This window comes from Zea mays, chromosome 1, assembly GCF_902167145.1.
Source record: "Zea mays cultivar B73 chromosome 1, Zm-B73-REFERENCE-NAM-5.0, whole genome shotgun sequence".
Classification (NCBI taxonomy): domain Eukaryota; kingdom Viridiplantae; phylum Streptophyta; class Magnoliopsida; order Poales; family Poaceae; genus Zea; species Zea mays.
The window spans coordinates 50595622-50608513 of NC_050096.1; the positions used below are offsets into that span (position 1 = coordinate 50595622).

The 12892-nt window shown below is 52.3% G+C and overlaps 1 protein-coding gene across 1 annotated transcript in view; it reads left to right on the plus strand.

The window, feature by feature from the left end:
* Positions 1–12892, plus strand: part of LOC118471883 (protein SUPPRESSOR OF QUENCHING 1, chloroplastic-like) — a 90429-nt gene that overhangs the window by 67278 nt on the left and 10259 nt on the right. Inside the window, exons 24-25 of the mRNA NM_001395056.1 lie at positions 11633–11725; positions 11968–12004. Of these exons, the coding sequence (NP_001381985.1) occupies positions 11633–11725; positions 11968–12004 (130 nt within the window). The remainder of the gene's footprint in view (positions 1–11632; positions 11726–11967; positions 12005–12892) is intronic.

The following is a 12892-nucleotide window of genomic DNA, read 5'->3' on the forward strand; positions in this document are numbered from 1 at the left end:
ACATGTTGATCACAGAGCGGGCAAAGAAGCGACTGAGTCAATCCTCTTTTATCCAATCTATCTGCTGTCCAACATTTGTTGTGAGCCACAAGCCATAGAAAAAACCGACATTTGCTAGGGGCCAATGTCTTCCAAATTCGATCAGCCTGCTTGAAAAACACCGAGCCATGGAACATAGCATTGTAAGCGGATTTTGAAGAATAATCCCCGGAACTAGAAAACCTCCAAACATGACGATCATGCACATTGGGCTGCAGCAAGGTACCTTCCAAGATCTCAGCCAAATCCAAAAACTGCACCCAGAAAGCATAGGAAAGAGCTCCCTGAACATCTTGAACCCAACTCAAATTAGTCAAGGCATCCTTAACCATTACAAGGACTCAAGCCAAAACCCTAAATGGGATTCAAGCACTCCCCATGGATGGCGGCGCTTGCAGCCGCCACACTCCTCCATGGTCGGCGCCCCCTCTTATTCTCTTCCCATTCCTGGACGATTTTGGGTCTCTATGGCTGCTAGTCTCTACAACGACCCCCATCTTCACCTCCTTAGATGTGCCGCCGCCATCCTTTGCATCGCGCGTCATCCGCCATCATCTGCGCCATCTGCGAGTGGAGCCTTGTCGCCCAACAACCTTCCGCCATCACCCCCTCTCCAGTTGAACCCGCCTTGCGTCTCCAGCTGCCACCCGACAACTTGGGTGATGGCGTCGGTGGCCTGGAGGCCCGCATCCTCGGCCTCGCAGGCTTTGGTGCACCCGCTGCCGGCCTGGGCGCACTAGTTGTAGCCGGCCTAGACGCCTTGGACCTAGGTCTTGGTGCCCTAGGGCACTTGGCTGGGCTCCTTCTAGCCCATTGGTTATGCGATGGTTGCTATTACTCTTCGCAGTACTTGTCGTTTGATCCTCGACCCATGCCATCGCTACTGCCTACTCCACGCTCACTGCGGCTCTGAGCTTAAGTAGGTCATGGCCCTTGCTTGGGAGCAGGAGCACACTGCTGTGGACGCCCTCGCTCCCAAGCTCGCGGAGGATAAGCGGCATCTCGACGATCCTTCCTACCTCGATTCACCTTTGGATTACCAGGTGGTCGATCCCCCTTAGGCGTACGAGGTCAGTAGGTCACCATCATCGCCAACCCCCATGTCCAGGCAGCTGGTGTCTAGAACATTTAGTCCCTGATGCTCGTACTCCTTGACGTGGTCTCCTACGCCCACTGACACGACCTCGTCCTCCTCACCCTACAGTGCTACGTCCTCGACGATCACGTTTTCACCGATACGGTGTCCCTCGCTATCTCTTCCTAGCACTAGATGGATAATGTGGTCCTCTCCTGGATCCTTGAGAGTCGAGCTATAGGACATCATTTGAGAGCGTGGTGGCATTGCCCATCAGGCCTAGGTTGCCATGAGTAGTACTTCTTCGACAATCGTGAGGCTCGTGCCTTCCACCTCGACGCTGCCTTTCGGACCTTTGTGTAGAGCGATCTCTTCACCATCGAGTACCACCATCAGAGGAAGGCCATGGCAGGCTCTCTTTGTGACATTGGAGAGCCTGTCTTCGATCGCATGTTGTCCTCAACCTTCAACGGGGCCTCAACAAACACTACCATCAACTGTGGACCTAGATCACCCGTTCGGTGCCTTTCAGAAAGTCGCCTAGAGGGGGGTGAATAGGTGAAACCTGAAATTTACAGACTTTAAACACAAACTTCACCTTGTGTTAGCGTTAGAACGAGTATAAAGTAAATCGGAGTGCGGGGGAGGTGTTTTTCTTGCTAGAGTTGCTCAATCGATTGTGGAATTACTTTGGGAGCCAACTCAAATTGATATGAGACCAGTTGCAAGCAAGAGAACAAAAGAGGGAAGAGGAAGAACCAAATCGCAAACAAATGATCAAACACAAAGAACACAACGATTTGTTTCCCGAGGTTCCGCTCCGAAGAACGTATGTCCCCGTTGAGGAGTCCACTAAGGACGGGTCTCTTTCAACCCTTTCCCTCTCTCAAACGAGTCTTTTGCTATTATAACACTCATTTAAACAGGCTTCTCTCTTCGGTCCAGAATCAGTTGGATTAAGGAGGCGATGCCAATTCCAAACTTTTTCATATGCATGCTAGGCACAGGCAAAGGAAGAACTTTGTTGCCAAGATTATGTCAGGGGTGAACACATTCACTGACCACGGCGAGAAGGCCAGAGCGGTAGATGAGTTTTATTTCAAGCTTTTGGGCTGCAAGGCGGACAGATCCTTGACTGTTGATTTGGATTACCTGGGTCTACCTTCTCATGACCTGTCTGATTTAGATGTGCAGATTGATGAAAATGAGGTTCTGGAATCCATAATGCAACTTCCTTCAGACAAGGCTCCAGGGCCTGATGGGTACACAGGTAGATTTTATAAAGTTTGTTGGCCAATTATCAAAAGGGATGTGATGGCTGTTATTGCTGCAATTTGGTGCAGAAAATTTCAGCAGTTTGGGAGACTTAACACTGCATTTGTTACTCTTATCCCTAAGAAGGAGGGGGCTGAGGAGGTAAAAGACTTTCGACCTATCAGTCTGGTACACAGCATTGCTAAGCTTGTCACCAAGTTGATGGCCAACAGATTGTCCCAACGACTGCATGATCTAGTGTCTCTAAGGCAGAGTGCCTTTATTAAAGGCCGTTTCATCCAAGGCAACTTCATGTTGGTCCAGCAGACTGCCAGATTGCTTCACCAGCAAGGCCAACCAAGGGTACTTTTAAAGCTTGACAACACTAAAGCCTTCGATTCTGTATCTTGGCCTTTTCTGCTTGAAGTCCTCCAGCATTTGGGCTTTGGGCAGATTTGGAGGGATATCTTGTGTGGCCTTTTAGCAACTGCCTCCACACAGGTTCTACTCAATGGAGTTCCGGGGAACATCATCCACCACATGAGAGGACTACGGCAAGGGGATCCCCTCTCCCCTATGCTTTTTATTTTAGTAATGGACATCCTTGGATGTATTGTGGCTAAAGCTGATGAGGAGGGGCAGCTTCAGCCTCTCTCCCCCAAACCACTACACCACAGAATTTTGCTTTATGCTGATGACGCGGTTCTTTTTTTCCACCCAAGGGAGAGTGAAATCCATACTGTTCTAGGTATTCTGAATCTGTTTGGAGAAGCTTCGGGATTAAAAACTAATATTCAGAAAAGCAGTGTGTATCCAATTCGATGTGGTCAGGAAGAGCTGGTCACCCTCAATGATTGGCTTCCTTGCGAAGTCTTGTCTTTCCCCTGCAAATACCTTGGTCTGCCTTTCTCTCTAAAAAAGATGTCCAAAAATCAGATGCAGCCCACTATTGACAAAGTGACTGATCAACTTTCTGGGTGGAAAGCGAATCTCATGACAAGGGCAGGTAGAAGAGTGCAGGTTCAGTATGTGATGACCGGCATGCTTATATATCTAGTCATGGCAGTTGACATACCCATAGGCTCGCTCAAAGCTATTAACAAGATCAGAAAAGGATTTCTCTGGCGTGGAAGGAAAGAGGTCAGAGGAGGACATTGTTTAGTGGCTTGGGGAAGAGTCTGTAGACCTCTTGAAATTGGTGGACTTGGGATTTCTAGTCTTAAAGAACTAGGATGGGCCTTAAGAATGAGATGGCTGTGGCTGCGCAAAACAGATCCGGATAGGCCTTGGGCCTCATTGCCCATGCAGATATCCAACAAAATAAAGGCCTTTTTCTACACTGCCCTGCTCAATGACATTGTGAATGGGTCTTCTACCTTATTTTGGCAAGATCGTTGGGTCAACGGAAAGAATATTGAAGACATTGCTCCTCGACTGCTTGCAGCGGTGCCAAAAAGGATTAGGAACAACAGAACTGTGCTTGAGGCCTTGACAAACAGAAAATGGTTAACTGATATTAAAGGGGCCTTGACAGTAGGTGTCTTTGCCGACCTACTTGATCTCTGGGATGAACTTCAAAATGTCCAGCTTCATCCAGACAGGGAGGATAAGCATATTTTCAGGTTCGCTAATGATGGAATTTATTCAGCGAAAGCAGCGTATAATGGCCTCTTCATCGGGTCGAACATGGCTAAGTATTGGGATCTAATTTGGAAAACCTGGTCCCCTCCCAAATGTAAATTCTTTTTATGGCTTGCTGATCTTGGAAGATGCTGGACAGCAGATCGTCTGCAGAAGAGAGGACTTAGCCATCCTGACAATTGTGTCCTGTGTGACCAAGAGCAAGAAACCATAGATCACATTTTGGTGGGGTGTGTTTTTGCTAGGAGTTTTTGGTTTCAGCTGTTAGGACAGGTCAACTTATCTGCCTTTGCTCCTGTGGTGGGAGAAACTAAAGCGATGGAATGGTGGAGCAGAAGCAGTGAGCAGTTGCAGGGAATTGCTAAAAAAGGGCTCAATTCCTTGATTACCCTTGGGCTTTGGACTCTCTGGAACCATAGAAATGGATGTGTTTTTGATAGAGTTACACCTAGCCTGGAGGGGGCTATTAGAAGAGCTGAAGAAGAAATTATTATTTGGAATTTTGCGGGGGCCAAGCATCTTGCCCTTATTACAGCTCCCATTCCAGGTGTCATGTAGGGCTCTAGTAGAGAGTCCAGTAGGCCTTGTTTATTTTCTTTCTTCTTTTTCTTCTTTATTTCTTTTTTCTGTTGTGTTTGTATTTGGTCTAATTTTAGACCCTTCTTAATTCAATGATACGCAGCTCTCCTGCGTGTTCGAAAAAAAAATCTCTCAAACTCAAATCGACTAAATGTGGTGAAGTCGACTACTGTCGCACAGTTGTCACGAGCCCTCTCTCGATCTTGTCTAGTCCATCGGTTGGAGGTCAAGTTCCATGACACCTTGACTGAGACCATGTATTGCAGTCAGTCGGCTGGGTTCATAGACTCGGCTCATCCGGGCATGGTCTGCGACTGCAAACTCAACAAGTCATTGTATAGTTTGAAGCAGACACCCCACGTTTGGTATATAGCCAGTTTGCTCCCTTCTTGCTCTCGTTGGGTTTTGCGCAGGCTAAGTTGGACACCTCACTGTTCATTTATCGGTGAAGATATGACATTGTATACCTTCTCCTTTATGTCGACGATATTGTTCTCACAACCTCCATTCTAACTATCTTGCAACACACCTTTTTAGCATTGCAGCAAGAGTTTGCTATGAAGGATCTTGGTCGGCTTCACCAATCCTTTGGCATTGCAGTTGAGCACCGCTCCCATGCGTTGTTCCTTCAGCAGTGACAATATACTCTTGACGTACTTGAGCGTGCCGACATGGTGGACTATGAGTTGTGTGATGCTCCAGTGGACACTCAGACGAAGGTCTCCTTGGGTGCTGGTGCTCCAGTTAGTGACTCCACTACCCACCGGAGCCTTACAAGAGCCCTTCAGTACCTCACTTTCATTAGGTCGGACATCTCCTATGCTGTTAAGCAGGTGTGCCTCCACATGCTTGATCCGCGGGAGCCGCACCTTACCGCTGTGACACGGGTTCTCTAGAACATGAGGTACTCTTGACTACAACCTTCTCCAATGTTCTTCGCCAATAGAGCTCGTCGTCTACACCAACGCTTATTAGGCAGGCTGCCTGGATACACGCATGTCCACCTCCGTCTACGCCATGTTTCTTTGGAGCAACCTCGTCTCCTGGTCATTGAAGCGACAGCTTGTGGTCTTCCGCTCGTGCGCCGAGGCCGAGTACCACACAGTGGCAAATGGTATAGTTGAGGCATCCTGGCTCTAGGCAGCTCCTACAGAAGTTCCACAGTCTCCTCATCAGGAGTACCCTCTGTTAGAATACCCGTTTAGGGTTTGGGGTCTTTCCCGTGTAATGACCATCTCACCCCTCTGTAATGGGCCTAGCCCAGTTTACTCAGCCTATTAATATATCATCCAACCCCTGTTCGGGTTATGGGTTCACATTCCAATATGGTATCAGATTAGGTTTTTCCCACCCTCCTCCCTCCCAGCCGCCGGCCCCCAACCGACGGCGCCTCTCCCTCCCAGCCGCCAGCCGCCGGCTCTCTCCTTCCCCACTGCCGAGCGCTGCCAGGGCTGCAGGGGCCGCGCCCAGACCCTGCCTCCGCCCGCCTGCACCAGGCCGACCACCGCCTGGGCCGCCGCTCCCGGAATCGCGCCCCCGACACTGCTCATCCCGAGCGCCTGGGCCGCCGCTCGACCACCGCCAGGTCCGCCGCTCCCGACGCCGCTCAGCTCGCGCCACCGCTCCCGGAGCCGCCGCACCCGAAGCCGCCGCTCCCGTCGTGTCGCTCTGGCCGTTTGTGCCGCTGCCCCACGCCCCCGACGGTCCGCCCCTCCGATGCCGGCCACCCTCGCCACCCTGCGACGCCTCCAAGCGCCTGGAGGTTGCTCGCTGCCCGAAGGCTGCCAGCTGCCCGCTTGGCCGCAGGTCGCTCCTGCCGGCGCTCCAGCCTCCAGCCGCTCAGAGCCTCGGACTCGGCACGCTCCGTCGCTCCGCGCTCCAGCCGCCCACTCCGACGCTCCGCTGTTCTGCTTGCCGCTTGGTCCCGCCGAGGCGCCGACCCGCACGGATGCACGGCTGCCGCCTGTCGCTGCTTCCTGCTTGGCCGCACATCTGTGCTTCTAGTTGTCTGCTTGTGACTTGTGAGCAGCTCATCCCTTTGCCGCACCATTCGCCATTCACTTCTCCACTCTCTCATGGCTTCACCCCCTTTCGACGGGCTCACCGTGCGTGTCCTCCTCCACGATGGTCAGTTTGTCCAGGGCACCTTCGTGGCCTTCGATCACGCCATGAGCCCTGTCCTCCGTGACTGTGTTGAAATCCATCCCACGGCCGGTCGTTACGTGTCCGGGCCCCTTGTCTTCCCTCGTAGAATGATCGCCTCCCTGGCAATCGAGCCCCCTTTGTCCCCCTCCCCTCCTAGCAACCACGCCAGCGCTCCTCCTCTAGCTCTTTCCGCGCACCCTGCGGCCTTCCCTCTGTCTCCCTCTCCCGTTGATTGGGTGGTTGACTCCGGGGCCTCCTACCACACTACCCCCACAACTAGTTCATTATTCCACTCCCATCCACCGCACCCCTCACATCCTTCCTCCATCGTCGTCGACAACGGTTCCACCCTCCCGGTCACCTCAGTAGGTGCATCGGTTCTTCCAGGACCATTCCGCCTTAACGACGTCCTTGTTGCTCCCGGACTGACTCATCCCCTCCTCTCGGTTCGTCGCTTCACTAGTGACAACCAGTGTGCTCTATGGAGTTCGACCCCTGGGGTCTCACCATACGCCACCTTCCCACACATGCTGTGCTCGCTCGCTGTGACAGCTCTGGCCCCTCTATTCTCTTCACTTGCCCTCCACTCCCCACACCAGAGTAGCCTCATCTCCTGCACTTACTACTACCACCACATCACATGCTCTTACTACTATCACCACCTCCTCCGCCATTTGGCACCGTCGCCTCGGGCACCCTGGACCTGACGTCATGTCCCAGCTTTCCACCCACTCAGACATATCCTATACTCGGGGCTCTTCTGAGCGCCTCTGTCATGCTTGTCAGCTCGGCCATCACTCCCGTCTTCCTTTTTCCACTTCCACGTCTAGGGCTGTTTAGGCCTTTGATCTTGTCCACTGTGATCTCTGGACGTCTCCTGTCCTTAGCCTCTCCGGGTACAAATACTACCTGGTCATTCTGGACGACTACTCCCATTTTCTTTGGACTTTCCCCCTTCGACTGAAGTCTGACACGTTTACCACCCTCACTCACTTCTTCGCCTGGGTATCCACCCAATTCGAGCGCCCGGTCCGTGCCCTGCAGTGCGACAACGGCCGCGAGTTCGACAACCACGCCTCTCGGTCATTCTTCCTCACTCACGGCGTCCAGTTGCGTCTCTCGTGTCCCTACACCTCTGCTCAGAACGGCCAGGCCGAGCGCATGATTCGCACCACCACCAACATGATCCGCTGCCTTCTCTTTCAGGCGTCTCTTCCTGCCACCTACTGGGCAGAGGCCCTTCATACCGCCACGCATCTCCTCAACCGTCTTCCCTCGAAGGCGGTGAGCCACCCTACACCTCACTTCGCCCTGTACGGCACAGCCCCTTCCTACGACCACCTGCGCGTGTTCGGCTGTGCCTGCTACCCTAACATTTCCGCTACCGCCCCTAACAAGCTTTCTCCTCGCTCCACTTGCTGCCTCTTCCTCGGCTACTCCCCTGACCACAAGGGGTATCGGTGCCTGGACCTCACCTCCCACCGCATCATCATCGCTCGTCACGTCGTCTTCGACGAAGATGTGTTTCCCCTTGCAGGCTCCACCCCACCCACCGATCTTGACTCCCTCCTCGAGTCCGACCTGATTCCCACCCACCCCCGGCGCCCCGTCTTGCGCCGTTACCTGCTCCTCGTGCAGCCACGACGCCACAGCTCGCGCCCATCTCCGCGCCACGCGCGGCGCCGTCGACCCCGCCTGCGCCACGCACGGCCACGTCGATCATGCCTGCGTCATGCGCGGCCCCGTCGATCCTGCCTGCGCCACGCGCGGCCCCGTCGACCCCGCCTGCGCCACGCGCGACCCCGTCGACCACGCCTGCGCCACGCGCGGCCCCGTCGACCCCGGCTCGCTTCGCCAACCCCACGCTCGTCTACCACCGCCGCGGCCACGCCACTACCTCCGCGCCCCTAGACTCGGGCCCATCGACGAGCGCGACCCGCTTCGCTGACCCCACCGTCGTCTATCACCGCCGCGAGCTGGCCACACCCGCCGCTCTCGACGTTCCGGCGGTCTGCTCCGAGCCGTCCGTATACCACCCGGTCGCCATCCACCGCGACCTCGGACACGTCCACCCGATGGTGACTCGGCGCGCCGCTGGCGGTCTTCGCCCCGTCGACCGGCTGATCCTGGCAGCTGATACGTCCAGCACTCCACCCGACGCTTCTCCGGTGCCCTCCTCCGTTCGCACTGCCCTCGCCGACCCACACTGGCATCGTGCTATGGAGGAGGAGTACGCGGCCCTCTTGGCCAACCACACCTGGGACCTGGTGCCGTGTCCACCAGGCACCAACGTGGTCACCGGCAAGTGGCTATTTTGCCACAAGCTGACCTCGGATGGCTCCCTCGACCGCTACAATGCCCGTTGGGTCCTTCGGGGCTTCACACAGCGCCCCGGAGTGGACTACGACGAGACCTTCAGCCCCGTCGTCAAGTTCGCCACTGTTCGCGCCGTCCTCTCCCTCGCCCTCTCCCGCGACTGGGCGATCCATTAGCTCGATGTCAAGAATGCATTCCTCCATGGCACTCTGACGGAGACTGTCTACTGCAGCCAGCCCACCGGCTTCGTCGACGCTGACCGTCCGGATCTGGTCTGTCGGCTGAACCGGTCCCTGTACGGCCTCAAGCAGGCGCCACGAGCATGGTACAGTCGCTTCGCCTCCTACATGGCCTCCATCGGCTTCGTTGAGGCCAAGTCGGACACGTCCCTGTTCATCTACCGGCGCGGCGACGACACCGTCTACCTCCTGCTCTACGTCGACGACATTGTGCTCACGGCATCCACCGCCGACCTTCTACGCCGCACGATCGTCGCCCTTCAGCGGGAGTTCACGATGAAGGACCTGGGGCCCCTACACCACTTCCTCGGCATCACCGCCGAGCGCCGGTCCCAGGGTCTTTTCCTCCACCAGCGCCAGTACGCCATCGACATCCTGGAGCGGGCTGGCATGTCTGACTGCAAGCCCTGCTCCACGCCTGTCGACACTCAGGCGAAGCTCTCTGAGGACGACGGGCCTCCGGTCGCCGACGCGACGTCCTACCGGAGCCTGACCGGCGCGCTCCAGTACCTCACCTTCTCCAGGCCCGACATTGCGTACGCCGTCCAGCAGGTGTGCCTGCATATGCACACTCCGCGGGAGCCCCATCTCACCGCGCTCAAGCAGATTCTGCGCTACCTCCGCGGCTCCCTCGACTACGGCCTCCTTCACCGACCATCCCCGATGTCGGAGCTCGTGGTCTACACTGACGTTGACTGGGTTGGCTGTTCCGACACACGCCGGTCCACCTCCGGTTACGCCGTGTTCCTGGGCGCCAACCTCGTCTCTTGGGCCGCCAAGCGTCAGCCCATCGTCTCTCGCTCCAGCGTTGAGGCCGAGTACCGTGCCGTGGCCAACGGCGTGGCAGAGGCCTCCTGGCTGCGCCAACTCCTCCACGAGCTCCAAGTCCCCTCCAGCGCGCCACCCTCGTCTACTGCGACAACGTCAACGCGGTCTACCTCTCCACCAACCCCGTGCAGCATCAGCGCACGAAGCATGTGGAGATCGACCTGCACTTCGTCCGCGAGCGTGTCGCTGCCGATGACGTTCGGGTTCTCAGCGTCCCCACCACGCTGCAGTTCGCCGACATCTTCACCAAGGGATTACCGTCGAGTGTATTTTTAGACTTTCGATCCAGTCTCAACATCTGTACAGGATAGAGTTGTGACTGCGGGGGGTGTTAGAATACCCGTTTAGGGTTTGGGGTCTTCCCCGTGTAATGACCATCTCACCCCTCTGTAATGGGCCTGACCCAGTTTACTCAGCCTATTAATATATCACCCAACCCCTGTTCGGGTTATGGGTTCACATTCCAATACCCTCGTCTACTGCGACAATATCATCACGATCTACCTCTCAATCAACCCCGTCCAGCACCAGCGCATGAAGCATAGCATGCCGAGATTGATCTCCACTTTGTTCGTGAGTGCGTCGCCATCGGAGATGTTTGAGTCCATGATGTTCTGACGACTTCGCAGTTCGCCTCCATTTTCACCAAGGATCTGCCCTCCCAGCATTCTCAGAGTTTCGATCTAGTCTCAACATCTGTCGTAGCTAGAGTTTTGACTTGGGGGTGTTAAACTGCTAGTGGGTATAACCATGTCTTGGGCCTAGCCCAGCAGAAGAGGCCTGTTAGGGTTGTAACCCTATATATGTAACCCTATCTCCAATCAGTAGAGTATGGAGCTATTTCCTTCTATTACTTGTAGTCCTCTCTCACTTCTTCCTTGATGTTCCAGTCAGCAGGGCATACTCCTGATGACATTGCACTGCTTATGCTAACTTCCAGATGTGATATAGGTCCTTGTACTGATTACAGCCATTATGTAGGGCCCATTCTGCACCAAAACTCTTGTATGTAAAACTTATTCAATGTTGCAAGTAAGCTGAGAAAATGGTTATATTAAGTTAATTACTAGTCCAATGTTGCAAGTAAGCTGAACCAGGTTTTAAAATACCAACAGTCCACATGGTCCATTTTCCACTTCTAGATTTCATATTGGAGCAGTTCTGCATCTGCAAAATTTGTTGTTAGTAAATAATACTCCCTTTGTCCGGTTGATTAATGCGTGCATGTATTTATAAAAGTCAACCTTTTAAATCTTTGACTAATAATTTATCCAAAATATATATATTTAGTGTATGCATGCTATATATTTGGATTCATATACAAAAGTACTTTAAGATGATGGTATTTTTGTATTTTTATTGATGACATATTTTGAAAGGTATGAATGGTCAAATTTTTGCTTTAAAGACCATGACAAAAATTTATATGTCTAATCAATGGGACAGAGTTAGTATATTATATTATGTGGCTTTTTTTTTGCTATTCATTCTCGTTTTTTCTTCTTACCAATGGCAGATAAAAAAGTTAGATCCCGTCACAAGAAAAGTTACAACTATTGCTGGAACGGGGAGTGCAGGATACAGGGATGGTCCAGGCTTGACAGCTCAAGTGAGCTAAAACTTAGATCACATTTTTCCATCTTATGTTGACAATTTGTGATAGATCTATCATGCAAATAATTTTAAAATGCCATGTCCCGCAGTACTTGCTATCTAGCTAGCTTAATTGTAGTCTTTGGATAGGTAGACGGTGTTGCTTTCTTGAGCACTCTACTGTCTTATTGTGACAAACAAATAATTTTGACTAGGGACAGCTCGATGACAATTGTTTTTTGAATTTTCTGGATGCAGCTTTCTGAACCAGCAGGACTTGTTGAAGTTGGAGATGGTAATTTCTGTATTTATTCATTTTCAGTTAATTACTATAACTATCATACAAGTCAACCTACACCATAGCATAATCTTTTCTCTAGAATTGATTTCCTGAATTTGGCAACTAAATATCTCATCTGGATTCTATTTTTCCTATCACTTCTCTTCTACAACCCAATAACTTGCAATCAAAGTCTGGTTAATAAAGCAGATAGGAAATGTACAGCATGTCTAAAAGACCAAAAACTGAAGGGAAAACAAAAACAAGGCTAATATTATCCTGACTGACCTCAATCAATATTATTCAGATTTCTAGGCGTGTTTTTTTTGGAGTCTGCAGAGAGCGAGTCTCCCTTAAGAACAACTAATAACTAAACTTTTTTATTATGCAAAGGTTATCCCCTCATAGTTAAGCATTTATTCCAACAGTACCTCTTAGTCTTTGGAGGCACTTAATGAAAAATTCTTTGGTTCCTCTGCAATCAGTACTGTTAGACAGTTTTGGTAATATTCCTGGCTGCCTCCTGCGTGAGGCTCTCCTATCCAGGCTAGTATAGCAATATAGTCTTCTATGGCAACTAGAGGTCTCTTCCTTAGATAGACAGATATGTTGTACTAGTATAGAAAGGAGGATTTCTATCTTTGGTAGGTTTGGTCTGATTGGCTCCAGGCTGCCGCACCCTTCCCTGGTGCACCACCTGTGTATGCCTATATATTGTAAGGCCTGCTGTTCAGGATGCATTACCTCTATCAATATAGAATATCGCCCCATTCTCCTTTTCCAATATGGTATCAGAGATTCCACGTTCCTAGCCTCTGTCTTCTGCCTCTCCAGCAGTGGCAGTTCCTCTTTTTTTCCTCCCCCCCCCTCCCCTCATTTTCTATGACGACGTCCGACGACGAA